The sequence below is a fragment of the Budorcas taxicolor genome, chromosome 11, assembly GCF_023091745.1.
Source record: "Budorcas taxicolor isolate Tak-1 chromosome 11, Takin1.1, whole genome shotgun sequence".
NCBI classification, from domain to species: Eukaryota; Metazoa; Chordata; class Mammalia; order Artiodactyla; family Bovidae; genus Budorcas; species Budorcas taxicolor.
The window spans coordinates 145,816,656-145,844,392 of record NC_068920.1 but is presented as its reverse complement, the minus strand read 5'-3'; the positions used below and the strand labels follow the sequence as shown (position 1 = coordinate 145,844,392).

Genomic DNA, 27,737 nt, shown 5'->3' with positions numbered 1-27,737 from the left:
CTCCAAAACAAATGAAAAGAAAGCACATACAGAAAACAGACATAGGATAGCTGCATTTTGGTTTTTAAAAAATAGTAAATATTTGTATATTTTTAATGTAACGGGGGAAAAATGAAATATCAATATGATGATACATGCACAGAAAAAGGGAAAGTGATACACTGATGTGTTATACAGTGGTTGAAAAAAAGACAGGGCTAAGAAAAAAATGTACATTTACTTCTATCATTTTTAATTTTTTACACAAACATGTATTACTTCTGAAGCTAAAAAATGAAGTTTATTTTGTTTTTTTGTAAACTGACAGAAGCAGAGAAGGAGAGAGCTCATTCCAGGTAGAAAAAAAAGCTAGGAGTATAAAAGAACATGACATATTCAGTTACTGCTGAAAGGATGACTGGTCCTGCTCACTCTCTTCCTTTTCACATCTCTGCAATTAAGCCTCTATTCCCTGAAGCCCACCATCTGTGAGCCATAAACCTCAAGACCTTGCCTGACTATTATGGAGACAGACAGATAAGCACCTGAGCAAAGAGACTAACCACAATATTTAAAAGTCTATGCTGAAGACTTCTAAGAAAAATACTGAAATTTTAAAAAATTTAAAAAGATAAAATCCACTTTCTAATTCATAAATACTACAACAGAGAAAATGTATAATTTATCACCGTAACAGTGGCTACCAACAGAACTCTCCCCATATTCATTTCAATTTTGCCTGGATACCAATTCCGATTTGCTAGCCTGTAGAAATACAAATTCCAATTTCATGAGGTTGTTAAATGGTTGACAATGGACTTATGTAGTAAGACCCAGCTCTGTTAACAGATCCTAAATCCCAAAATCAGCTTTGAAATTACAGGAGCCAAGAAAATCAGTTACTGATTACAGTGGCCATGAACACAGAATGAGCGTATCCTCTTACACTACCGGTGTATATTTTTCTACATGATAAATTAATAATTACCCTGGTATGCCTAAAGACCAGAATCTGTATCAGAGGGAACACGGCAGAACACTGGCAATCTGCAACTTCACACCTGTTCCTAAACTTAACTTGTTAAGAAATGCAGGCCAAAAGTTGCTAAATTCAAGCCATAGTTAAGAACTGTTGGTACAACCCAAATGCTCCTCTATACCTTATATAAAGTATAATTAACATTTTTGCAAGTGAATAATGCAATGGTTTAAAAATTGTCATGACTCTTCCTTATATACTTATGTCAGGATTTCTGAAATTTTACATAAAAACACCTGACTCTGTTTTGATGTTCAATATCATACCTACTGAAAAAGAATAAACATTAGTTAGGAAAAGTGACAACTGCAGTGCAATAAAGTAATAAAAAAAATGAATATAAGCAAATATTCACCCAAGTAAATTAATTATCCTCAGTAAATTAAAAAATAAAAATGCTTTCCATTCATAGACTTAATACTTCAGAGAATTGAGTATGTGTAAATTAACGTGTTACCTTTGTGGGAAAAGCTGGCTAACTAACATCAAGAGACTGATTCTGTATGTACATACATACCCTTTTGAAGACAGACATATACAAACAGGCAGTTTTACACGTAGTTCTTCAACTGCCGGTAAAGAAGCTAAAGTTCTGTCCAGTTTACAGAACACTAGCACATATAGTTTCTCACTGGATTTAATCTTCACATCTCCTTGAGGCAGATGGATGGAGACATAAATTTTATCATTCATGGACAGAAAGATAATTAACAAAACACCTAATTTATTAACATCAGTCTTCTGACTCTAAATCCGGTGTTCTTTCCATTACACTACTCTGTTCTCTTCTAAAAATACGCATGAAAATAATCAAGCCATTTCATTTTTTTCCATCTTTACCACCTTAGACCAGAAAAAATTCTTAAGGAAAAAGTTCATCTGTACCTTCATATTATGAATACAGGATAAACAGGTTTCATTTTATGGACTTATTTTAGTGGAATTTTACCTACATAAAATAATTTGAAATAACCAAGTCACTGTTTAAATTTTTAAAATTTTTATTTCACAAATTAAACTTGCACCAAACTGAAAAATCTTGTTTGTAAGTGAGAACAAGAAGTAAAGTAAAACACTATGCCAGGGACTTACATTCTCCATATCATCCGGAAAGACAAAACTTCCTTCTCCTAAAATTTAAAATCCCCTCTCCACAATTCCCCCCTCCTCAAATCAGTACTTGAAAGCTTAAGTGTTTCACTTTATTACTTCCCTCTGAAGGAAATTTCATAAGCCAATTTTAGCTGATTTTTTTACTAGTTTCTTATTAGGTCTAAATTTGGTTTTATTTGTATCATCTGTTGTTTTCCTATTATGGAAATGTCTTAAATGTGGAAAACAAAACTGTTTTCAGCAATGTCTTCAAAATTTGTAATTTTATAGCTTCCTCTTTTATACAGAATATATGCTTGCAGCAGAAATTGTTTTTCAGAACTACCAGAAAATCCTCTAGTTCAGTTCTCTAATTATTTTATAATGTTATATCTTGCTTTAGTGACATTTTTTCACTAGCCTGAACACAACATTAACAAAACACATTCATACGCTAATTTTAAATTTTGCAATCATGAATTATACATTCCATTTAAGCTACAGTCAGAAATAACAACCTAGAAATTTTTGGCATAAATATGGAATAAAGAATCATGAAGTCTCAAACTGCATTTTGTCAAGTATTTAGAAATGCTAGGAAGCAATACAATACTGAGGTGTTATGGAACAGGGATTCTAATCACTAGTTGTAAAATGTTTCTAAATCCAAAAAACACTTCCAATGAAAGGTTACTAAATCATATGTAACAAACTTCCAATGATAACTGCAGAAGTACTGATACATTTAGGCAGTGAAAGAAGAGTCACCCAATTCCAGATTTGTTTCAGGTTTATAGTTATCTGTCTATTCAGTAATTATTTGCAAAGAATGGATATATTTTAAAAGATAAACTGTTATAAAATTTAAGGCTTTAAAGATACTTATGTATCACCCTAGACTCATAAATAATAATTAATTGTATCTTTGGCCACAATGATGCAGTTTTCTAGCCACAAGATAAAATCTACAAAAAGTGAGTTGCCAAGGATTTCAAATATGAAAAAAAGATTTAAAAAATTATAACTGCTATACCTCTAATAGCTTTACTATTATCACAAGAATCAACACATGCAAATTTTAATTTGAAACAGGTATACACCCCTTAACCACCAAAATTAAGAGCAGGAAATCTGATATACAAATATTTAAGTGAATGAAAAATATGGCCACCTTATCCACTGTCTATGAATCATGTGGATTTCTCTAATTTTAAACGAAGTGAAGAGAAATAATTGCAAATAAAGTATATTTTTAAAAATCTAAATTGTAACATGTTATTGACTATTAATGTAACCAATAACTTTGAAGGCCACTTTGAAAGCAAAATTTCAAAAGTTTAACATAAAGGCTTGAATATTTTACAATTTTTTTTTGCTTCCTTGTAAACAAAATTTTTGAATGATTTTACAATTTTTTCAACATAGATACAGTCACAGACATATGCTATCCTGCTTCAGGTGCCATTCTCTGAAAGGCCATACATTTCTAGTGAAATTTTTCTTCCTAAATTAAATCAAGGAATAAAAAGACTGTCCCTATTTTCCCATTATCACTTGTTAAATGTAAAACATCAGAATTATATATTTCTAGGACAGTACGTCTCTGGAAACTATATTTCCCACTGAAGGGTAAGATGTAATGATAACATTTCCACATTGAAATTTGTATTGTGTATATTTTATCACAATCTTTTTTTTAAATCATTTCTATTTGGTGTATCTTATCTGACTCTCCCTTCAGAAAATCTCAGCAAATTAAATTTTTTTCTTTGAGAAAAAGAAAAACATTGGTCTGATTCCTATGGAGCTCTAAAAAAAAAAAAATACACTTAAAATGTGATGACTCGTATTTCAGAAAATGTGGCATCTCTCCATATGCCAGAATTTTCCACATATACAATTCTGTGTGCCAGAGATCTCAACCATTGGTTTTTGCTTTTTTCCCATCATTGTAAGAAGCAACACTGCAATGTTTCTCAAACTTTGACCAGCAGATTACCTGCATCAGAATCAACTGATATGCTTGTTTTAATGCAAGTTCCTGGCCTCACTACAGGTCATCTACATCAGAAGATCTGACACCATTTCCACCAAGCACCTTAACAGTGTTTCTGACTTTCATCAGATAATTCTGACTTTCTGGCTTCATTCAAGCCACCTTAGCTTTGACTCTGACTTTCATCAGATAATTCTGACTTTCTGGCTTCACTGAAACCTCTCTGAGCCACAGATATAAAAGAAGAAACAAAATTCTCCTTTTCTGAGATACATTTTGGACCCAGTGGCCCCTCTGCCAATCTTTGAATATTGCACCTCTCAGCTCACTTTCCTGTATTTGAAAACCAGATGTGGAACTTTTAAATCTCCTGATCCGAAGGTCACATCACATACCAATTATATTAGAATGGGTGGAGGTGGAATCTGGGCATCAATATTTGCAAAATTCTCTAGTAGAGTCCTATGTGTAACAAGGTTTGGAGACCACTGCCTTAGCTATTGGCTTTAGCAGACACAGATTAGAAAAATCTTAACTAAATACACTTTGCTGGTATTAAATTAAGTTTTTAAATTGCCAGATATATGTATATATTTTCATTTTTATTTTAATCCAGTAAGAATTTTTTTTCAATGCATTGGATTAAAGCTTAACAATATCTTTTTGAGAGAATGTAAAACAACAACAAAAAAATTGTTTCATGCTGAATGCAACTAATATAGGATCATATCATGCAGAAAAATGTTATTTCATTTGCATACTAGTTTCAGTGATTATAGTTTTGGAAATCATGGAAAAGCCAATACAAAAATTCAAAATTTGTGCTTTAGATATTTAAAAGCACTCCAAATATTCTGTTAACTCCTAGCAAATTTTCCTAAATTTAGAATAGATGGAATATTGTCATTAACATTAAACACTACATTTTGCATTATCTTTTTCCAATTTCTGACTTGGTATCTCACTTCCCTGAAAGAAAATCATAATTTTGATATATTTCCCTCTATACTTTACTAATTCCCATTGATGCTGGTTATATTATACAACCTGTTACCATCACTTGATGAAATCTAATGGTTCATAAAGAAAACAAATTTTTAAATCTTGACTCTTTTAACAAAGGCAAACTAATCAACCATAACACACCATTTTTAACCATTCAATTTCAACCTGCACTTTATCCACTATGTAACACAATAAGGTGTCACAAACTGTAACTCTATAATAAGTTATCCCCAAAAAGTGAAGCATTTTTCAAAATCATACTGTTTAGACATTCAATACTTTAAATATTTTTACAGGGTTTCAACATGCAAAAACACATTTCACTACACTTTACAGGCCTCAAAGTTCACAACTGTGCTAATGCACTTTTCTTTTAGAAAAATACACACTAAACCAAAATTGTTTAAATTCATCTTTAATATATTAAAGCATCTTAAAGATTAAAAGAATAACTTCCTAAAATTTCCCTTCACTGCTCAGAAGTCCTATGTGCAGTTATCCTTGATACAAACTCAAAAAAAAAAAAACCCACAATCATCTAAACTAAAGCTAAAAGGAAAACTTTAATTTCAATAAGCATATTTTTATGACTTCTAAAGGAATCATACTGAAAAGCAAGGCAAAACCGCAGGGTCATATCCTGATACAGAATGCACAAATAAGGCAGTTACTATTATATCTGAAAAGAAAAAACACTATTTTGATTAAGGTCCAAAACTGCACATAATGTAACCCCCAAAATCAATACCCAACCCAATGCCACTTAAAAACAGGAAAAGGCAACATTTGTATCTGTTGTTAAATTCAGATGAGTACTCAAAGTAAAAAACAAAGGTAAGCATAATATACAGTGTTTTAAACATCAATAGTTATCCTTCCCTCATAGGAACCAAGTTACTAAATTGATACTAAGAATTGTTTCCTAATCTTTATGTAAAACAGAAATGTATAAAGATGAATGTTGGGTCCACCAAGAGAGAAATATGCTTATAAGCTTACTTCAAGATGCTCAAAATAATCAAAAAAGAAAAGATGAGCACAGAGCAGAAAGGAGAACCATTTAAAAGCCATATGTTATGTCAGAAGTACTTCAACTTTAGACCCAACTAGGAGAGACCTCTACTGCCATCACAGGGCCTACACAGTTCAACAAGGCTCATTCATTACTTGGAAGAAAAAGTATAATAACAAGGTTTCGTTTTGTTTTTTTTTTAAAGAAAAGAAAGTGAAAGTGAAAGTTTAGTCACTCAGTTGTGTCCAACTTTTTGCGACCCCATGGATTGTAGACTACCAGGTTCCTCCTTCCATGGGCTTTTCCAGGCAGGAGTACTGGAGTGGGTTGCCATTTCCTTCTCCAGAGGATCTCGACGACACAGGGATCAAACCCGGGTCTCTCACATTGTAGGCAGACACTTTACCACCTGCAAGCCTTGTTGTAGGCAGACACTACCACCTGCAAGCCTTGTATTAAATAGGCCTTTCAGGTGGAGACACAGTAGGGTAATTTCACCTACGAAGGGCTCTGTTCTGTATTTATCTGCATTCTATTTTTCAACACTAGAATCCCCGTGTGGTGAACAAAGTTAAATTTCATTTACTATACCATTCTCACGATACATTAGTAAAATATCAAAAGAACAAGCAAAATTAGCAAGCACATGAAATAGAGCTCAGCCATCACTTGTCATTAGTAAAACGCACTACAGCTGCTATAAACACAAACCCCACACCAAGTGTTCTCTGAGAATGCAGAGAAACTGGGACCCCTTATATATTGCTGGTGGGAAGAAAAATCGTGCAGCCAGTTTGGAAAACATTTTGTTCACTCCTTAGAAGTTAAGCATAAGCTTACCACATGACCCAGCAATCCTACTTCTTGAAATCTAGTCAAGAGAAATAAAAACATTAAGATGAATTCCTAAGTAAAATGTGGTATATGGAATACTATTCAGCAATTTAAAAGAACAAGATATTGATAAATGCTACAACACAAATGAAGCTCAAAAACATTATGCTAGGTGAAAGAAAGCCTTCCCTTCTGGCTCAGCTGGTAAAGAATACGGCTGCAATGCAGGAGACCTGAGTTCGATCCCTGGGTTGGGAAGATCCCCTGGAGAAGGTAAAGACTACCCACTCCAGTAATCTGGCATGGAGAATTCCATGGACTGTATAATCCCTGGGGTCTCTTCAACACCACCAGGTGAAAGAATCCAGAATAAAGTCTCCATACTGTGTGACTCTGTCTGTATGGAATTTCTGGAAAAGAAAACTTCACAGAAACAGAACAGAATCAGTGGCTGGCTGGGGCTAGTAATCAGAATGCTTAGTACTATCTGAAAGTTTTTCAAAATAGTCATTCAAAGTGACTTGTAATAACACTCTTAAATCCTGATCAAAATCTCTCATGCCCTTTGGCCTTGTTTTTAATTCTGCTAACAAATGTTGCCTTACTGTTAATAACACCCAATATGCCACTTTAAGGAATTTCACCCTGTGAACACATCACTAGCATTTTATCTGCCCTAACTCATGAAAGGCTGTTTCAAACACAGGCATCACCTAGGTACATAAGAAGGAACTGGATATGTTTAATCAGAAGAAAAGTTAAAAAGTAGGAGAACATGATAAAGGCCGTTCAGCCCTCAGAAGCTGTTTTTATCTTACCTAAAACACTGAATAAAATCAGCTTAAATACTCTCCAAGACAAACTGCCTAAGTACAATTCAGAAAATATTCAAATCACAATTCACCTCTCCTGCTTGACTTCCAATTAATTCTACCACCCAAACGCAACCCCTCTGCATATATACATGTTCACTTATCTTCCTTCCTATAGATAGATAAGAAATAAGTGACAAGAACATATATTAATATCAAAACTTTTACTTGGGGAATATTTAATATCTCTTTAAGCAGGGATCTATTTCTACAGGTTATCACTTCCATTACTTAAACAAGCATTATTTGTTATTCAACAAATATTAGAAGACACAGCAAGAGGAAGAAAAAAATGACCCATATCCTAAAAAAGCTTGTATTCTATCCATCAAATAAAGCCAAAAACTAAGAAGCACATATGACAATACTTAGTCACTCATCACAAACATCCAAGTAATTAAGGTAACGGCAAACAGGATCTGCTCCATTTCTATCTAAAGTATTAGCAGGTTCCGCTACTCATTTCCCTGGCTTAAAAATAACCCCAACAATGAAGTGTTAATGAAGTGAAGTGTTCCAAGTCTATCATCTCTTGAAAATCTCTATCAACTGCTTTATAACTTAAAAATCTGAAACTCTTTTAGAGAATAAAGGAAATTAGATGTTGAGCACTAAGTGATCAGTTCATAACCAAAAAAAACCTACAGAGCACTCTAGATGGCAGACCTAAACAACCCATACCTTACCAGAATGGAATAACAAACCATATAAACATTCTTGGACTTAGTTAGAAACATTCCCCAAAAGTTTACCAATAATGAACTCAAAGTGAATCTCAATACTTCCTTTTTTACCATATATTTGACAAAAAAACTGACACACAGGATATATAAACAGCTTGTGTAACTCAAAAATAAAGAATATTAATTTGGCGGAATAAATGGATGAAAGATTTGAACAGATGCTTCACAGAAGAAGATATACAAATGTCCAGTTATGTGCATAAAAAAGTACATCATTAGTCATCAGAAAAATGCAAACAAAAGTCACAATGAGATACCACTACCCACCCACAGAATGGCTGAACTTTAAGATTCAGTGTTGGGAAGGAACTGGAACTCTCCCAGGTTGCTGTGTGAATGTAAAACGGTATGACCACTTTAGGAAAAGATCTGACAGTTACATTAAAAAAAAACAAAACTAAAGATACACTTACCCTATGGCCTAGTAATGCCACTACTAGGTATTTAACTCAAGAGAAATGAAAATGTGTCCTCATAAAGACTTATTACTAGATTGCTTACAGTAAGCTTTATTAAAAGCTAAAGTATATTATACAAAATAGCCCAAAACTGAAAACAACCCAGGCATCCATCAACAGAAGATGCCTAACAAATTGTGCACTATACATACAATAGAATGCTGCAGCTGCTACTGCTAAGTCGCTTCAGTCGTGTCCGACTCTGTGCAACCCCAGAGACAGCAGCCCACCAGGCTCCCCCGTTCCTGGGATTCTCCAGGCAAGAACACTGGAGTGGGTTGCCATTTCCTTCTCCAATGAATGACAGTGAAAAGTGAAAGTGAAGTCGCTCAGTCATGTCTGATTCTTCGCTCAGTCATGTCTGATTCTTCAAGACCCCATGGACTGCAGCCTACCAGGCTCCTCCGTCTATGGGATTTTCCAGGCAAGAATACTGGAGTGGGGTGCCACTGCCTTCTCCGACAACAGAATGCTGCTGCTGCTGCTGCTAAGTCACTTCAGTCGTGTCCGACTCTGTGCGACCCCATAGACGGCAGCCCACCAGGCTCCCCCGTCCCTGGGATTCTCCAGGCAAGAACACTGGAGTGGGTTGCCATTTCCTTCTCCAAACAGAATGCTAGTTAGCAATAAAAAAAGGAACAAACTGCTGATACACAAAATAACATGGATGAATCTCAAAAACTATCCTGAACTAAAGAAGCCAGATATAAGAGTACATCAGTCGTGTCCGACTCTTTGCAACCCCATGAATCGCAGCACGCCAGGCCTCCCTGTCCATCACCAACTCCAGGAGTTCACTCAAACTCACGTCCATCGAGTCAGTGATGCCATCCAACCATCTCATCCTCTGTCGTCCCCTTCTCCTCCTGCCCCCAATCCATCCCAGCATCAGAGTCTTTTCCAATGAGTCAACTCTTCACATGAGGTGCCCAAAGCGCTAGAGTTTCAGCTTTAGCATCATTCCTTTTAAAAAACACCCAGGACTGATCTCCTTGCAGTCCAAGGGACTCTCAAGAGTCTTCTCCAACACCACAGTTCAAAAGCATCAATTCTTCAGTGCTCAGCCTTCTTCACAGTCCAACTCTCACATCCATACATGACCACAGGAAAAACCATAGCCTTGACTGAGCGACTGAACTGAACTGAACTATGGATTCCACTTACATAAAGTTCTAGAAAAGGCAAACGTAATCTTTAGCACCATTCTGGATGCTATATTCTCTTAGTATGCTTAGAATACTTCAGAATTTGAAATTGCAAAAGAGAACTATCTGATCAGGACTCAACCAAACAACGGACAACAGCTTAGGCTTCAAGATAATTATCCACTATTTCTTTACAACTTTATAAGGTGTGTGTTAAGTCAGTACTTCCTTACTTAGTCTGTGCTAGCCTTACCTTGGAGCAAGATGTTTCCAAATTCAGAATATTTGGATTTTAAAATAGTAATAAAGTAAATATACTATGTACAGTATAGTCCCCAAAACTCTGGGGAGTCTGGGGTAGCATCCTGAAATCAAACGCTATTATTTCTCTTGTGCTCAGTAGCTCAGTCGTGTCCGACTCTTTGTGATCCCATGGATTGTAGCCCACCAGGCTCCTCTGTCCATGGGATTCTCCAGGCAAGATTACTGGAGTGGGTTGCCATTTCCTCCTCCAGGGGCTTTTGCAGACCCAAGGATTGAGTCCGTGCCTCATTGGCAGCCGGATTCTTTACCACTGAGCCACCTGGGAAACTCCAATATTTCTCCAGGGGAAGCTATTATTATTTACGCCAAGAGAGATAAACCGCCTAAAATACTTAACATCAGATCAGGACAGATGTTACATCAAATAAGCTTTAGCAAAAACCACTTTGATAAAAAATATTTTCACATAGTTTACAGATTTAATAAAAATGAATCAAATGAAGTGTTTTGTATTCTAAGTTACTGAAAATCCTAAGTTTTTAATCACCTTTTCCCATCAACACAAGTCTAATAGAACACTTTACCCAAGCCTGAATCCTAGGGGTTACAATAAACATTTACTCTTTAAAATAATAAATCAAAGCACAAACCGTTAGAAAGACATCTCTCCAGCACAACAGTAAAGGACAATTCTTTTTACCGTAATATTTGGGTAAGCAGTATGGGACGCTTAGTCTTAACAACAAAACATGGGTATATACTCAAAAGTTTCAAACGATGAAAAAGTATACTACTGAAGATCCTTCCCTCAGGGGGAGAGGGGGTGGGGAATACTACAGAAGCAAATCTCTCTCAAAACTCTGTTTTTAAGTAATACCTAGCAACTTACAATCTGCAACCACAAAAGGGATATATGCTCTTCAGATTAATCTGAAGGATCCACATAAAGCCTCTTTAAAACGAGCCGCAGCAGAGAAAAAAGACACTTTAGTCTCTGTACTGACAGTCTTAGAATTCAGATCTATCTATGCTTGGTGACTGTTAGCACTTTTCTAATGGCAAATTCAAAACATAACGTCATTCATTCAAAATTTTATAGCAAGAAACAGCTGCCAATAGAACCATTTTCCTTTTCAAAGGAAATTAAAAACACTTACCTAAAAATATTCTAAATGCAGAGAAGTGAGCTAAATTTAATAAGCACTACTATGTACCAAGCACAGAGCTAAGCACTTTTACATGTTATCTCACAGAATACTTTCTCCAACAAACAGTTTTAACTTCAAGGCCTAGCCTACAGTACCTATAATAGTAATAGTAACTATTATAATAGTAACTTCTGGTATACTTCACCTCTTAGTTTTGTCACCTTAGGCAGTATATAATTTTAAATGGTACTTTCTAAGCTCCAAAATAAGTAACTAAGATTTGTGGCTGTGTTTTTATCATATTAAATTGTCTCTGTTTTAGAAAAAATATTAATATCTTCTATAATAAAATCAAAAGAAATGCCATTCACAGTAGGTTTACAGTAAGGTTTCAAATCTTTAAAGTGACCCTCACCATGATTTTAGGAAATATGTTTTTATAACACTTAAAAAAAATTAACTCATGGAATTTCTGTTTGGAAAGAAGAAAAAGTCCTAGAGATGGACAGTGGTGATATTTGCACAATAATGTGAATGTAATGCCACTGAAGTGTACATTTAAAATGGTTAAAACAGTCAATTTTATGTTATGGACAGGCTGTGTGCGCAATCAGGCACTCAATTGTGTTCGACTCTTTTCTACCCATGGACTGTCCACGGAATTTTCCAGGCAAGAATACTGGAGTAGGTTGCCATTTCCTACTTCAGGGAATCTTCAAACCCATGTCTCCTGCATTACCACACTTTAAAAAGATCAATTCATTCTACTATTTGATATAATTAAATATACATGTTTAAAGCTGACACTGTAAATAACATGGTTTTTTAAAAAAAATCTTCAGCTTGTCGTTCTACAGTAGAAACACCAGCAACCTCAAAGAGTAAAGGACAATTTTGGGCCTGATAAGATTTACTGCAACCCAGAACCATAACAGTTAATCAGCTAAAAACAGCTAAGATGAAATCTGTCCAGTCAGCAGCATGTGATGTCCTACTAGCAGTATGTTACCTTAATAAAGGTGTAAAGTGTCTTGGCTGACCTAGGCACTCAATAAATGAATGGACCAGGCAGTTTACTGAGCCTGTGTAATGCTTCATTTTTTAAAAAGCAGCCTTCATTTTAATAATTTAGAAAACACTTTAATAAAAAAAGAATGTATGATCATAAATAGCTTAGGCTCAAGCTCATAATGACCCTAATAATTAACATCAGTAAAGCCTAAGAAATGAAAGTGCAAAAAATTTCTATCTGAGGTTGAATATGAACCTGATGAATACTTGAGATTTGCTGTACTATTTTTAACTGAACTTTCTGGCCTTAGGTCAGAGTTTTGCTAGCAAAATACCAAAGTGAAAATGCTGGGAGTGAAGCCCAGAGTCTCTGCTCTGGTCTGGGAAAAGCTATGCCCTCATGCAACCAACCCTATCCCCAATCGAAGACTTTGAAACACTATGAGAGTGTCATGCTCCCATGAAAACATGAACAACACACTGACAGGAAAATCAGTAAAAGAAAATGTCAAACACGTCTGACACAGTACATCACTACATTCTGTGCACTGTACAGAAAGACACTCTTTAGTCAGTTCCTGCACTTTGGCCAAAGGGTACTGAGTCACTCCGCAAATGATTCCAGAAACCTCAAAGGATAACAGCTTCTGAAGGAAAGTCAGTCAGTCACTGGAAAGGGAAGAGAGTTTTTCTCATCATATAGTCAATAGATTTCTCCTGTCAGGGAGTATAACAGGCATTCTGGAAGAAAATACCTAAAGGATCCAAGGATCACGTACCGGAATTCTAGTTGTCCAGAGTTAATTTAACATCCAGCACATCTTTTTCACTTTCTTCTGCTCCCCAAGGTAAAAACCTACACCCCCTACCTTTTCCCATAAATGCATCTCTATTGCATACTAATCAAAGAGTCTGTAAAATACAACAGTCTATCCTAACAAAAGCAAGAAATAAATAAGCATTCTACAGTGTATTTCTGATCAATCTTGTTCCTTTCTTAAACAAAGCCAACTAGCAGGCTTTACGTGGCTATTAATTGGGATCTCCGAGGCCATCTCAGGAAAAAGAAACAATGAAAAGGCGAGACTGATAGTACACTACAATTCAAGTGAATTCCATAGCTCCTGGGCAACAATCGCGGAAATTAAACTTACAGAAATTGAAATGCACTGAATTGTAACGATTAATGTTCATAGACAACTGAAAACACGGAAACTTCAGGCGGTGTGTTACCAGATTTCAGACTGAACTCTTTGTCATGTACCCCAGGTAGGGACTTCCCGTAGGGACAGCCACCGGGTTTCTCTTGCTCTGACGCGCGTCCCCAGGCAGCATGACGCTCTTTCAGATGGGCTAGCCTGAGGTCTGATGGATAGCAGGTCTCCCCACCCGACCCCAGACCCACAGGGCAGGGGGGAAGAAAAAGAGGGGTGCTTCCTCCCAGCGCTGCAAGACCCGGGCAGCCGCGGGTGACACCAGCTCCAGGAGGCAGAAGGGAAGAATCCAAGGTGGGTCTCTCTACTCCCGGAACTCGGTCGCAGAACTGTCTGGTCTCCCCAACCCGGGGCCCAGCTGCCGGGAAGCTGGGCAGGGTGGGGCGAGACCTCCCCCCCGCCACCCCCCCCCCCACTACTGGGTGGGCACAGAGGGGTGGGCAGTCGGGGCAATCTACGGTTCGAGCGGTCATCAGGGAGGGCTCCTGGGCCCCCGGCCACATACCAGCAAGCTCTCCACGTTAATGGGCGAGCGAGGGTCTCGGATCAGCGCCTCCAGCTTCCTCTGGCGGCTCGCGCCCGCGCCGTCCCCCGACACGGCCTCGGGGGCGCCGGGCATCTTCCCCGTCGGCGGGGGCCGGCTCATGCCGCCGCCAGGCCCGCACTCCGCTCCCCGCGCTCCGGCCCGGCCGGCCTCGGGGCCTACCGCCGCCCTCGAACCACCGGCTCCGGCCGGGGCTCCGCCCGGGCCCACCGCGCGCCTGGAGCTCAGCGCCCCGGGGCCTTGGGGCTGTGGGAGGCCCGCCCGGCCCCGGGAGCAGCGCGGAGCAGACGGCGTCCCCGCCCCTCAGTCAGATTCGCGCCGCCCGGTCCACTCCTCCGCCGCGAGCTCCCTCAGGACTCCGAGGGCGGGAGCGGGGAAGTGGCGCCGCCACCACCGGGCCCCCCGGGGGCTGTCCCGCCCTCTGGGGTCTCCGGGAAGGTGAAGCCCCGGTTCCAGACAACTACGGCCGCGGTCAGCCGGCTCCCATGACCGCCGGCGGCCGCCCGCGCCCCACACGCCCGTGCCCCTCACACACTCCCGCGCGGCGCCCGTCTCCGGCCGCGCGCAGCCACTACCCACAAGCCCCTCGGGCCGCGGCTGGCGGCGCGCCCCCGCGCTCGCCCCGCCCCGCCCCGCGCGCTCCCGGCCCCGCCCCCCGCGCGCCGCCGCCGCCGCCGCCGCCGCAGCCCGCCGGCCTCCGCCTCCTCACGCCCGTTTCCTCGTGTGGGTTTTTTTTTTTTTTTTATCGTTTCCTCCTGTCTGCCTGGCTTCGCATTTCTCCTTTTTCAGCCTCCTTGCTTCTCTGTGTCCCCCTCCCCTTGTTGATTCTCACAGGGTAAACGGTCGGGCGGCGCGCGGTCACCGCCTTGCTGGACCCGCGAGCTCCAGCTGAGGGGAGGGGAGGGTGCACCCTACCGCCGCCGGCTCCCTCAGCTCCCGCCGGTCCCTGCCCGGGCGACCGACCCCGCGTACTCGGAGGCCCACCGCACCCACCCCCACCGGCGCCCCGAGGTCACCCGGCTGCGCCCGACGCGGGGCCCAGAGGCCGGGGTGGGGGTTGGGGGGATGGGCGGCTCGGCGCCCCCCGCCCCCGCCCCCGCCCGGCTCAGCTGACTCAGCGCGCAGCTATGCGCTGCCTTGCATCACCCGCGCCGGAATAATAGCGGCCGCTCGGTGGCTGCCCTCGCGTGTGGAGCTCCGCGCTCGCGAGGGGCCTGCCTGGGCCACGGGGATGGTAGTGGAAGGGCTGGGAGGGCGTGCCTAGGACTCGAAAACGGGACGAGGAACGGGCGGGTGGAATGCGAGTCCTGCGGCAGGAGGGCCTGGAAGCGCTGCTTGTTTCCACCCCCCCGCCCTAGGGCAGGCGTGCTGGGACTGCCCAACACCTCGCTGCGCCTCCCTTAATTGTCGTTCTCCGCAGCTGGGCTTGAACACCCGACCACGAAAAGAACGAGAGGGGCCATAGAAAAACTGCTTTCCATCCGCAGACCTCGAGCTCTTGGGCTTTTTGCGGGGGTTGGGGGGTGGGGGTGTGGCGGAAGAGGGGCGGTCAGAGGGGCCGCCGCTTGTCCACATTCCTGCCTTCTCCGGCCTGCGCCATTGGTCAGATCCACCCAGGGCGCAATCTGAAAAATATGTGCCAAGAGCTGTAAAGCTGTTCATTGAGCCCCTTTGACCCAGTAAACCCATTTAAGGAAGTCCAATTCTAAGGAAATGATCCCAAGGAGGGTGGGGGGAGAACTTGCATAAAGATGTTTACAGCAGGGCTGTTCAGAATGTCCATAATGACCAAAACCTGGGAAGGGACGCAGTTGTCCAACGCTTGGGGAATAATCCAAACAAGCTCTGTCACATTAACAGAAGGAATCCTGGCAGGTATACAGGATTCAAGTCAAGCACGTCAAATTTTGGCAAGTACATGAAAAGATGTATTGGAAATAAGGTTAAATAAAACAACGAAGTTAAAAAAATAATTTGTACACACCACTCAAAACTAAAATGAGCAGCTTTATGAAGAGGAGGTGAATACAGTTGTTTTTAAGTAAATTCGATCTTTTTTCCTTCCGAAAAGATGCTTAAGAGAACATTTAAATTTCAAAAATTGAAAAACTATACTAGGATACAGGGGCCACTCCAAAAATCTGCACTCTGATATCTGATAAATAGTAAGAATTTTAAGAACCTCTCTCATTGGCATGTCAGAAGCCCACAGAAGAGCAACCTAGTTCTAAAGGCCTAACCTTGTAAAAGCATTTTAAGTCAGTGAGTTTTCTAGGAGCGTCATCTTTCCTTCTGTGTTAAAGCCACCCTCACCTGGATGAGGCAGGAAGAGATCCTGGAGGATCCAATACAGCTTTTTCCTGTCAGATAATAACACTGACTTCTGGTCAAAGGTCAGTCCTTTCACTGTGTATGCTAAGTGACTCATTTATACCTTCACAGACCACACCAAGAGGTCAGAGTGAGCTGGACACTCCACCTGCTTTTGCACTGAAGCAGAATAATGAGATAATCCTTGATTACCAATCCTTTTACCTGATCACAATAGAATAGGCAAAGCAGAAGGAACACCATATGGTTCTCAATTTTCAAATTAATTTTTCAGTGACTGGCCATAAATTTTTATGATGCTTGGTGGACTAACAGAAAGCCATGACCCCAAATACCAGGCATGAAAACCTTACTTAAAAAGAAAAACATAATGATCAACAAGATATAGAGAAGAGGCACCTTTTACATAGGGTCATTTACATAGACTAGAAAAAGCCACAGTATAGAAGATTTTTATCCACTACCTCTACCATTGTCTATGTGGAAGAAAAGACTAATCCCTTGATAGGAATTAAATCTTTTTTATTTCTTTATTTCTTATTTGTTTATTTCAGTACAATAATTATTTTACCAAGAGAGCACAAATACATTCTTGTAAAAGTTCACACAAACCACAACTAGATAGAACATATCTTGAAAAATGACACTCCCAAATCTCTCTACACACATTCTCTTATCATTCCAGGCCTTAATCCAGTCTCATACATACCTATGTGTATGTCTTGCCCATGTATACGGTATTACACCGTATCACAGTGTTTTGCCACTGATATGTTCCCTTTAGTCGTATGTTCTAGAGACATCTTCAGATCTGTCACAGAGATTGGCCTGGTTCTGTTTAACTGCTATTCTGTGTTCATAGTGTGGATGAGAGGGCATACGCAAGGGAATTCAGAAAAAGTCTACTTCTGCTTCATTGACTACGCTAAAGCCTTTGACTCTGTAGATCACAACAAACTGGAAAATTCTTAAAGAAAAGGGAATACAAGAAGAAAATGGCAACCCACTCCAGTGTCCTTGCCTGGAGAATCCCAGGGACAGGGGAGCCTCGTGGGCTGCCATCTATGGGGTCGCACAGAGTCGGACACGACTGAAGCGACTTAGCAGCAGTTACCTGTCTCCTGAAAAACCTGTATGTGGGTCAAGAAGCAACAGTTAAAACCAGACTGGGACAACATACTAGTTCAAAATTGGAAAAGAAGTACATCAAGGCTGTATACGTCACCCAGCTTATTTAACTTACATACAGAGTACATCATGAGAAATGCCAAGCTGGATAAATCAAAAGCTGGAATCAAGATTGCCAGGAGAAAAATCAACCACCTCAGATATACAGATGATACTACTCTAATGGCAGAAAGTGAAGAGGAACTAAAGAGTCTGTTGATAAGGGTGAAAGAGGGGAGTGAAAAAGCTGACTTAAAACTCGGCATTCAAAAAACTAAGATCATGGCATCCAGTCCCATCACTTCATGGCAAATAGAAGGGGAAAATGTGAAAGTAGTGAAAGATTTTCATTTCTTAGGCTCCAGAATCACTGCAGATGGTGACTGCAGCCATGAAATTAAAAGACACTTGCTCCTTGGAAGGAAAACTATGACAAACCTAAAAAGCAGAGACGTCACTTTGCCAACAAAAGTCCACGTCCTCAAAGTTATGATTTTTCCTGTAGTCATGTATGGATGTGAGAGTTGAACTAAAAAGAAGGCTGATCGCCAAAGAATTGATGCTTTCCAATTGTGGTGTTGGAGAAGACTCTTGAGAGTCCCTTGGACTGCAAGGAGATCAAATCAGTCAATCCTAGAGGAAAGCTACCCTGAATACTCACTGGGAGGACTGACGTTGAAGCTGAAGTTCCAACACTTTCCAACATTTTGGCCGCCTGATGCAAAGAGCCGACTCATTGGAAAAGACCCTGACACTGGGAAAGATTGAGGATGGGAGAGAGGGGTGACAGAAGAAGAGATGGTAATATAGCATCACTGACTCAATGGACATGAGTTTGAGCAAACTCTGGGAGTTAGTGAAGGACAGGGAAGCCTGGTGTGCTGCAGTCCATGCGGTCACAAAATGTCAGACATGACTTAGTGACTAAACAACAACAAAGAGGGCATAATGGTTAAGAACAGACTCTAGAAACAGATTGCTTGGGTGCTGCCACTACCACACACTAGCTGTGTCTCAGTTTCCTCATCATGTTTGCTATGAAACACTTAGAATAATGCTGGCCCCCCAAAATGTGAGGGTTGATTAGTGTTTTCTCAGCGTCACAAACATTGTTGCAGTGAACATCCTTCTATTTTTGCCTTGATGTAGACATATTTAAATAGCATAGATTCCTGAAAGTGAAATTGTATGAAGGGATAGGCATACTTTAAATAGTACCAACATCCACTGGATCATCAAAAAAGCAAGAGAGTTCCAGAAAAAACATCTATTTCTGCTTTATTAACTATGCCAAAGCCTTTGACTGTGTGGCTCACAATAAACTGTGGGAAATTCTGAAAGAGATGAGAATACCAGACCACCTGACCTGCCTCCTGAGAAATCTGTATGCAGGTCAGGAAGCAACAGTTAGAACCACTCATGGAAAAACAGACGGGTTCCAAATAGGAAAAGGAGTACGTCAAGGCTGTATATTGCCACCCTACTTATTTAACTTTTGTGCAGAGTACATCATGAGAAACACTGATCTGGAGGAAGCACAAGCTGGAATCAAGATTGCCGGGAGAAATATCAATAACCTCAGATATGCAGGTGACACCACCCTTATGGCAGAAAGTGAAGAAGAACTAAAGAGCCTCTTGATGAAAGTGAAAGAGGAGAGTGAAAAAGTTGGCTTAAAGCTCAACATTCAGAAAATGAAGATCATGGCATCCAGTCCCATCACTTCATGGGAAATAGAGGAGAAAACAGTGGAAACAGTGGCTGACTTTATTTTTCTGGGCTCCAAAATCACTGCAGATGGTGATTGCAGCCATGAAACTAAAAGATGCTTACTCCTTGGAAGGAAAGTTATGACCAACCTAGACAGCATATTAAAAAGCAAAGACATTACTTTGCCAACAAAGGTCCATCTTGTCAAGGCTATGGTTTTTCCAGTGGCCATGTATGGATGTGAAAATTGGACTATAAAGAAACCTGAGCACCGAAGAATTATGCTTTTGAACTGTGGTGTTGGAGAAGACTCTTGAAAGTCCGTTGGACTGCAAGGAGATCCAACCAGTCCATCCTAAAGGAGATCAGTCTTGGGCGTTCATTGGAAGGACTGATGTTGAAGCTGAAACTCCACAACTTTGGCCACCTGATGCAAAGAACTGACTCATTTGAAAAGACCTTGATGCTGGGAAAGATTGAGGGCAGGAGGAGAAGGGGATGACAGAGGATGAGATGGTTGGATGGCATCACCGAGTCAATGGACATAAGTTTGAGCAAGCTCTGGGAGTTGGTGATGGACTGGGAACCCTGGCATGCTGCAGTCCATGGGGTCGCAGAGAGTTGGACATGACTGAGCAACTGAACTGACTGAACTGAATTACTACTGACGCAGGTTCAATCCCTGGGTTGAGAAGATCCCCTGGAGGAGGAAACGGCAATCCACTTCAGTAGTATTGCGTGGACAATCCCATGTTCAGAGGAGCCTGACGGGCTACAGTCCATGGGGTCAAAAAAAGTCCGACATAACTGAGCAGGAACACGGATGGCATAGAATTACTACTGAAGATAAGCATTTTGTCTTTCTAGTTCTTCTGAAATTACCTATTTATATCCTTTGTCCTTTGGATTTGTCTTTTTCTTACTGATTTATAGGAGCTTTTATGCTTTATAGATATTCCTCCTGTTATAATGTTAAAATATGTTAAAATTACAGTTTGCAATTATTTTCTTCCAGTCTGTTGCCTGTTATTCAGTTTTGATGTTGGTGTCTTTTGTCTCATTAAATGTTTACCTTTTATGAAGTCACATCTACCAATATTTTTCTCTATAGCTCCTGGGTTTTGTGTCTGGATTGGGAAAGATTTTTAATTCCAACTTTTAGGGCACACAGAGGCCTGAAATTGTAATAACTATAAGGAAATGGCAGTTTCCTAATAATATCAAACTCATCACGTTCCAAATGATCCACAGAGAGAGGGTCTCCTTGGGCTTGCTCTTCTCGGAGAGATTTTTGCTGCTCTGTGACTCTGTCCCACCTTGACTGCTTCCTTTTTAATGCTCTCTTGGATGTGCCCTGAACACAGGTGAGACAAAAACTTTAATGCAGTACTAAGGAAGGATAATCAGAGAAGGCAATGGCACCCCACTCCAATACTCTTGCCTGGAAAATCCCGTGGATGGAGGAGCCTGGTAGGCTGCAGTCCATGGGGTCGCTAAGAGTCGGACACGACTGAGTGACTTCCCTTTCACTTTTCACTTTCATGCATTGGAGAAGGAAATAGCAACCCACTCCAATATTCTTGCCTGGAGAATCCCAGGGACGGCAGAGCCTGGTGGGCTGCTGTCTATGGGGTCGCACAAAGTCGGAGACGACTGAAGTGACTTAGAAGAAGAAGAAGAAAGGATAATAGGAGAGTAAACACAGAGACTCTAGGGCTGACCTCTTTGTAAATAAGGCATTGGTATAAGCCTTATGGTATAAAGGTTTTTGAATAAGCTGCCACAGCTAGCTTGATCTGTAGGCCTTGCTCCCCTCTCTTTCATATGAATTTTGTCTGTGTTTCTCTGTCTGTCTCTTCATTCCTAGCCCATCTCTGAAGTGGTTGGGTTAACAGTAGAATTTAACCTCCACTACCCAGCAATGACTTCCTAGCTCTTCTGATACTTCACATTCCCGACTGAGTGAACATGTCTCCTTGGGTCGGTCTGAGACCCATCTGCTCTGTTTTTAATTTGAGGCCATCTCTTCCCCAAGAATTAAGCCACCCTTTAGATGCAACCTTCCTCTCTCCACAGATAAATAGGATTGTAAAAGGATGTTGTGTGTTGTGTTTTTTTTTTTGTCTTTCCATGTGGCACTTGCAATTACTTGTTTAATGAGAGTAATTATCATTATGTATAAGGGCTTACTATGTACTACGCAATGTGCTTTGTAGAAATTATCTTACTTCTCAAAACAGCCTTTCGCTAATGATTGTATTACTACGCTCGTTTTCCAGGTGATGTAATAGGAACTCAGATATATGATAATGGAATGAATAAGTGAAGTTATAAATGAATAGATAAATGAAAACAATGAGCTCTCAATGGTCTAGGCGTCACCAAAACACATCCCTTTCCTGTCTTGCTTCATGTCAGAACAACAGCATGTACAGTACACAAGCTGGCATTGTAGCTAGATGCTTCTGCCTCACATAAGCCAAGATTTAATAACAGAATAAAGGGATGAACTCTTGATACAAAGGTATCATTATTTTTGCAAACTCCATTCCTATAAAGGATGCAGGGTTTAATGGTTTATAACACAGAGTTTCATCCTAAGTTTCACTCATAGTTCTGGTCGTAACTCCCAGTGTGAATGAGAAAATTGCAGTACTCCTCTGTGAGTCAGTCTCCTCATAAGCGAAACAGAAATAATGAAGCTTGGTTGTCATTAAGTCTCCTTAAGATCTCCAGATGAAAGATATTAGATGCGTCCAGGACAGATTATTATTCAGCAGTAAACTATGAAAAATTCTCAGAGGAGAACAAGCTGGTCACAGCTCGAAGGTATACTTGAGTCACACAGACATAAGTCACGTAGACATAAATATATATGTTTGAAAAGAGTGGTTTCAAGAAATATCTGGGATCCTGGAAAGCTCAGCTTGGATTCCAGTTTGGCAGGAGAATTTGATGTCACATTTGGCCACCCCATTCTCTGCATCCCTAGGGTGTTTTATGTGATTTCCCTTCCCAAACCTTCATTGGATCCTCCATGATTATGCATCAAATCCTCAGTCTGAAACCCAGGTCTTTCTGCAAGTTGTCCACAACGTTCCCTGCCAGACTTTTCTCCTATGGTTTCTCTTCTTTTCAGACTGAACATTCTGACTCCTCTCTTCGCTCTTTGGGTAAGCCAGTTTCCACTCAGGCGGAATGTCATTCTTCCTTCCTTTCTCCACCCACCAAGCTTCCAACCATCCTCCACTAAGCCCTTCTGTTCCTTGAATGAAGAGCTTAACTCTTCCTAAGCTCTGGGTCCCCTGTGGCTTTTAACAAAATATTTAGCAAAGTGCTTGTTTCACATACATGGAAAGAACAATATGTCTATTTCTTTTTCAGTGTTTTTAACACCCCACCACCCCACCAAATGGGTCTTTTATGTGTCCAAAGTATATTGGTGATTTCTCATCATTTACCATCCACCATATGAAGACTGCTTTCCTACCATTTCATTCTCCAAACACTTTCATCCAGCAAACTATAAACCATATGGGATGTGTTGTTCACAGAAGGCACCATTGCATCCCCACTTCTGAGTTTTGCTCTTGCCGTTCCACCTGCCCTCTCCTCTACCTCCCAGTCTTTTTTTTTTCTTTTTTTTCCCCCATCACTGCCACCCTGGATGGCAGCTTCCCTTCCTTTCCCTCCCAGTCCAGCTTCCTATGTCCTGTTTTCTCCTAAATGTAACTGGAGTATTGTGCTGGTTCTTTGTCAGACACAAAAAGGAACTGAGTATGGATTCTTCCTATGTAGAGTTTGCATTTGAGAATCAGTCACTGAGGGACTTCTGTGGTGGTTCAGTGGCTAAGACTCTACGCTCCCAATGCAGAGGGCCTGGGTTCAATCCCTGGTCAGGGAACTGGATCCCACGTGCCAAAGCTAAAGATCTCACATGCCGCAACAAAGATGGAAGATCCTGCATGCTGCAACTAAGACCCAGTACAGCCAAAGAAATAAAGAACTGGTGATTGAACTGGTACTCAGTGTTTAATGACCAAATGACTGAAAGAATGTATCCATTAAAAAAAAAAAAACCCACAGATAATTGTAATTCAAGAAAGATTAGTGACTGAAAATATTCACCGATAATATGCTAACAGAATACAGAGGATCTTGGACCAAGAGATATCTTCTAGCAAGGGGGTCAGGACATGTAGGTTGCTTGTGACCTGGGTCCTCAAGGTTCATTAGGGTTTGTAAATAGAAAAAGAGGACAGTCCTCCAAACAAAACAGGAACTTGTGTGATTAAGTGTGAGATCAATAAATGAGAAAGCAAGTAATGACAGAGAGCAGAGGTATGAGTGGTGAGAAAGAGAGCAGAGGTCTCTTTTTCCTTGGCTTCCCTGAAGGCCTAGAGTCTGTACTAATGTGCTGTGCAACGCCACATACACCACTACTGTCCTCCAGGACTTGCTGTCATTGAAGATGCTGGCACAAGGTGCCATCCCGTGGATCTGTGGCCGTCTGTGATGGGCATTAGGGGTCTTCTCAGCAATTATGGGTATGATGGGGGAGAGACTTGGGACTCAGCAACAATATGATAAAGCGAAGTGGAAGGAGGCCCGTCTGAGAGCTGTTTCATAATCCACAGGCCACCATTTGTAATTAAGTGGTTTATGATCATGAGTAATTAAAAACTCACAAAGCATACAAAGGAGAAAACTGCAGTTAAAGTGATCAGTTTTTAGAATACAGGGATAACACTTAGTTTTCATAAAAGCCAGTCTTACTGTGAAATAAGGAACCACTTTAAACTTCCTGGCCTTTAGAGTGGCACTTTGATGTCTAAGTTGCCCTTGAAATATTCCGTTTGCTGCTTTGGCCTCCAGATGAATTTGGGGCCTTTGTGAAGTGAACCCAGAGGAAGTGGGCCCACAAGGAGTCAGAACTGTGTGGCTGGAAGAGCAATCAGCTCAAAGATACATCTTCAGACAGGCAATGAATGGTTGGGACCTGCAGTAGAGTTGGAGAAACCTCATCCCAGGCCAAGCTCTATCCCTTTCTAGCTGTGTGACCTCAGACAAATTAACTTACCTCTTTGAGCTTCAGTTTCTCTCCTATGGGGAACAAATAAGGCTCCCACACCATTCAGCATCCTGAAAGACTGATTCTTTCCCACCCATCAGAACTGACTGGATGTCAGGCATTATTTCTTTCATTGATTAATTTATTCATTCAATGAAGACATTTATGTGCTGGTTACACAATAGTAATCAGCAGAGAAATATTCCCTGTGGGCCTTTATTAGGTTTATGATCTAATGGAAGGGATGGATAGGATACAAATGGCAATGCAAATGAACAAGCAATTGCAAATGTGATAAGTGCTACAAAGAAAAACTGTAAAGTGTGAAGCGAATTATAACAGGCAGGAGAGCCTAGTCCAGATGGGGATCAGAGAAAGTTCATGAGAAAGAAATAATTCTGATGAAGTCTAAAAGTAATTAGAGCTGGGGAAAACTGGGCTGAGAAGAAGAGGGTCAAGGAGAAAAGTCTCTTTCTATTTAACAAATAAAAGCATTTCATGACAGCCAGGCCCATAGTTAAGCCACCAGCAGTGTGCTTCATTAAAAGTGACACCAGGAAGGTCACAGGCCCACAGTGGGTAGCGAGGAAGCACTTACTTGTGCAGAACCCTGAAATTTAGCCCACTCAGGTTTCAAGAGTTTTCTTCTACCTGTCCACTTTCAGTGTTTGCAGGGTTCTTTGTGGCCATTTTTCTAAGTACTTTTGGTAGTAATTCTTGAAAGCAGATGAATCTAAAAGCACCTGGTCAGATAGATCCTTGTTCTGATCACCGTTGGAAAGAGGGCCAATTTTTCTCCCTTATCTGAAACAGCAGAGCCCGTGGGAGAAGCTGAAGTTGTACTCATGAGTCCTGGGCTCAGAGCTTAGCACCACCATCTATGGGTTATGTGATCTTGGACAAATCACTCAAACTTGCTGAGCTCCGCTTCCTCATCTGTCAAAGCTACTCCACAGAGTTGAGTCCAGTGGAAAACAATGTATGTGAGGGGACTCTACAAATGTGATCCTAATACACATCCAAACTCTGTTCTCTTATATCCTGAGATATTCCCAGCTTGCACTCTGGGTGTGGACCAGGAGAGAAAGAGAGGTATCAAGGATGACCTCCAGATTTTACTAGGCTCCTCCAAGGAAGTAACCAAGATTGATTATTGCATCTAAGCACTTTAAATTTACCTTAAAGTACATAAAGGTAGATGAATTTGAAAAAAAAAACATAAGCAAGTGATAGGATCATCCTTTGTGATTCTTTTGCACTTTTCCAGAAAAAAAAAAAAAATATATATATATATATATATAATGGCAACTACCAGAAGCCGAATGCCAGTGACCACAGTCTTCAAATCTTTCCATCTCTTGTTGACATTCTCACTGACAGTGTTTAAACAGGGCTGGGCTGTTTACACATGTTCACTGTTCGCTGTTGCCCAACAGGACCTGTAACGGGAAGCCGTTCAAACCTTGACATATATCACCGGATCACCCCAACCAAGAGGTGTGAGCCACAAGTCTGAAGGGAGGGCAAGCTCTGCTTTCATCTGCTTCACCACAACCCTCGAAGAAGCAGTGCTGAGATTTCACAGCCAGAGCTGAGAGCTGGGAGGAGCTCAGCAAAGTGGAGATGCTTTGACAGCAAGACACGGGCATTGCAACTTTGTGTTGTCAGAAGGGGTGCGAATTCCCAGAGCATCAGAAGCATTAGCTCTCAAATACAATCCACCTTCTCATTCCAAGACGATATGATGAGTGCATCAGCATCCCCTCCCCATGCCTCAGAGAATGAGAGTGGGCTTAAGGCTTACTCTGGGGCACCATCCTTTAGTGCAGTTCATTACTGTTCTTAAGTGAAGTGAAGTCGCTCAGTCGTGTCCGACTCTTAGCGACCCCGTGGACTGCAGCCTACCAGGCTCCTCCATCCATGGGATTTTCCAGGCAAGAGTACTGGAGTGGGGTGCCATTGCCTTCTCCAATGGTCCTTAGTGGAGCTCTTTATTCATCAGCAAAATGGGTGGAATGCCTACTGTGCCTCATAGACTATGACTGGGGAGCTTGGCAGGAAGTGATTTGGAGGGAAATGGGACATACACATATGGTTTATCAAGGAGTAAGCTCTCAGCTTGTTTATTACCTGAACAAAGGGTTGACTGATGAATGAACACACAAGAGCATAAATGCAAGCAAGCCTATGGTACAGAAGAAAGCACAGGATCTGACATCTGAAGGCAGAGCTGACATTCCAGCTCACCCACTTTCCACATGGTTATTAGGCTGGATGCCTCGCTTGTTCACCCTGCTCTGTGCTCCAGGGCCTGACCTCTAAGGACCACCTCCCTTGGGCTCCCCTGTTGTCTTTCTTCAGGTTGGGTTTGGTCAAAAGGCATCACTGGGAAGAGATTGGAATGAAGGACAAGGTTTCTTCCCCTTCTCACTGACATGTCCTCTGGCAGCAGCTCCACACCTGACACCTGCAGCCCCATCTCCCAAACACTACATTCCCTTCTCACTGGGATCCAGAAACACTGGGTCCTCCCCCTGCCCTGGGGCCCTAGCTTCTCAGTGTTGCTCATACCTGGGAGCCGCAGTATGCCTTGCCTTCCTTTAATCCTATCTACGCCTCTGGAGAGAGTTCCTTCCTAGAAACAACTTGAAACAATTCTGTTTCCTGTTGAGACTCAACTCATTCAGAAAATTAGAACATGACATGGAACTTCTTAGAGCATCAGAGTCTTCCCCTCTGAAATGAAAATAATAATAATACTTAGTACTTCTCTGTTGGCTCAGTTGGTAAAGAGTCTGCCTGCAATGTGGGAGACCTGGGTTCAATCCCTAGGTCAGGAAGATCCCTTGGGGAAGGAAATGGCAACCTTGTCCAGTATTCTTGCCTGGAGAATTCCATGGGCAGAGAAGCCTGGTGAGCTATATAGTCTATGGGGTCACAAAGAGTCAGATAGGACTGAGTGACTAACACTTTCCCTTTCAGTATCTAGTACCATACTTGAACATGGGCTCTCAATAAATGCTGGCTACTTGAAAAAATGAATGGATGGATGGATGGATGGATGGGTGGATGGATGGATGGATGAATGAATAGATGAATACC

The 27,737-nt window shown here is 41.2% G+C and overlaps 1 protein-coding gene across 1 annotated transcript in view; it reads right to left on the bottom strand.

Annotated features, from left to right (window-relative positions):
- ROCK2 (Rho associated coiled-coil containing protein kinase 2) overlaps window positions 1–14,458 on the bottom strand; it is a 130,897-nt gene extending 116,439 nt beyond the window's left edge. Inside the window, exon 1 of the mRNA XM_052647908.1 lies at window positions 14,318–14,458. Within this exon, the coding sequence (XP_052503868.1) occupies window positions 14,318–14,458 (141 nt within the window). The remainder of the gene's footprint in view (window positions 1–14,317) is intronic.
- Window positions 14,459–27,737: the final 13,279 nt, after the last annotated feature.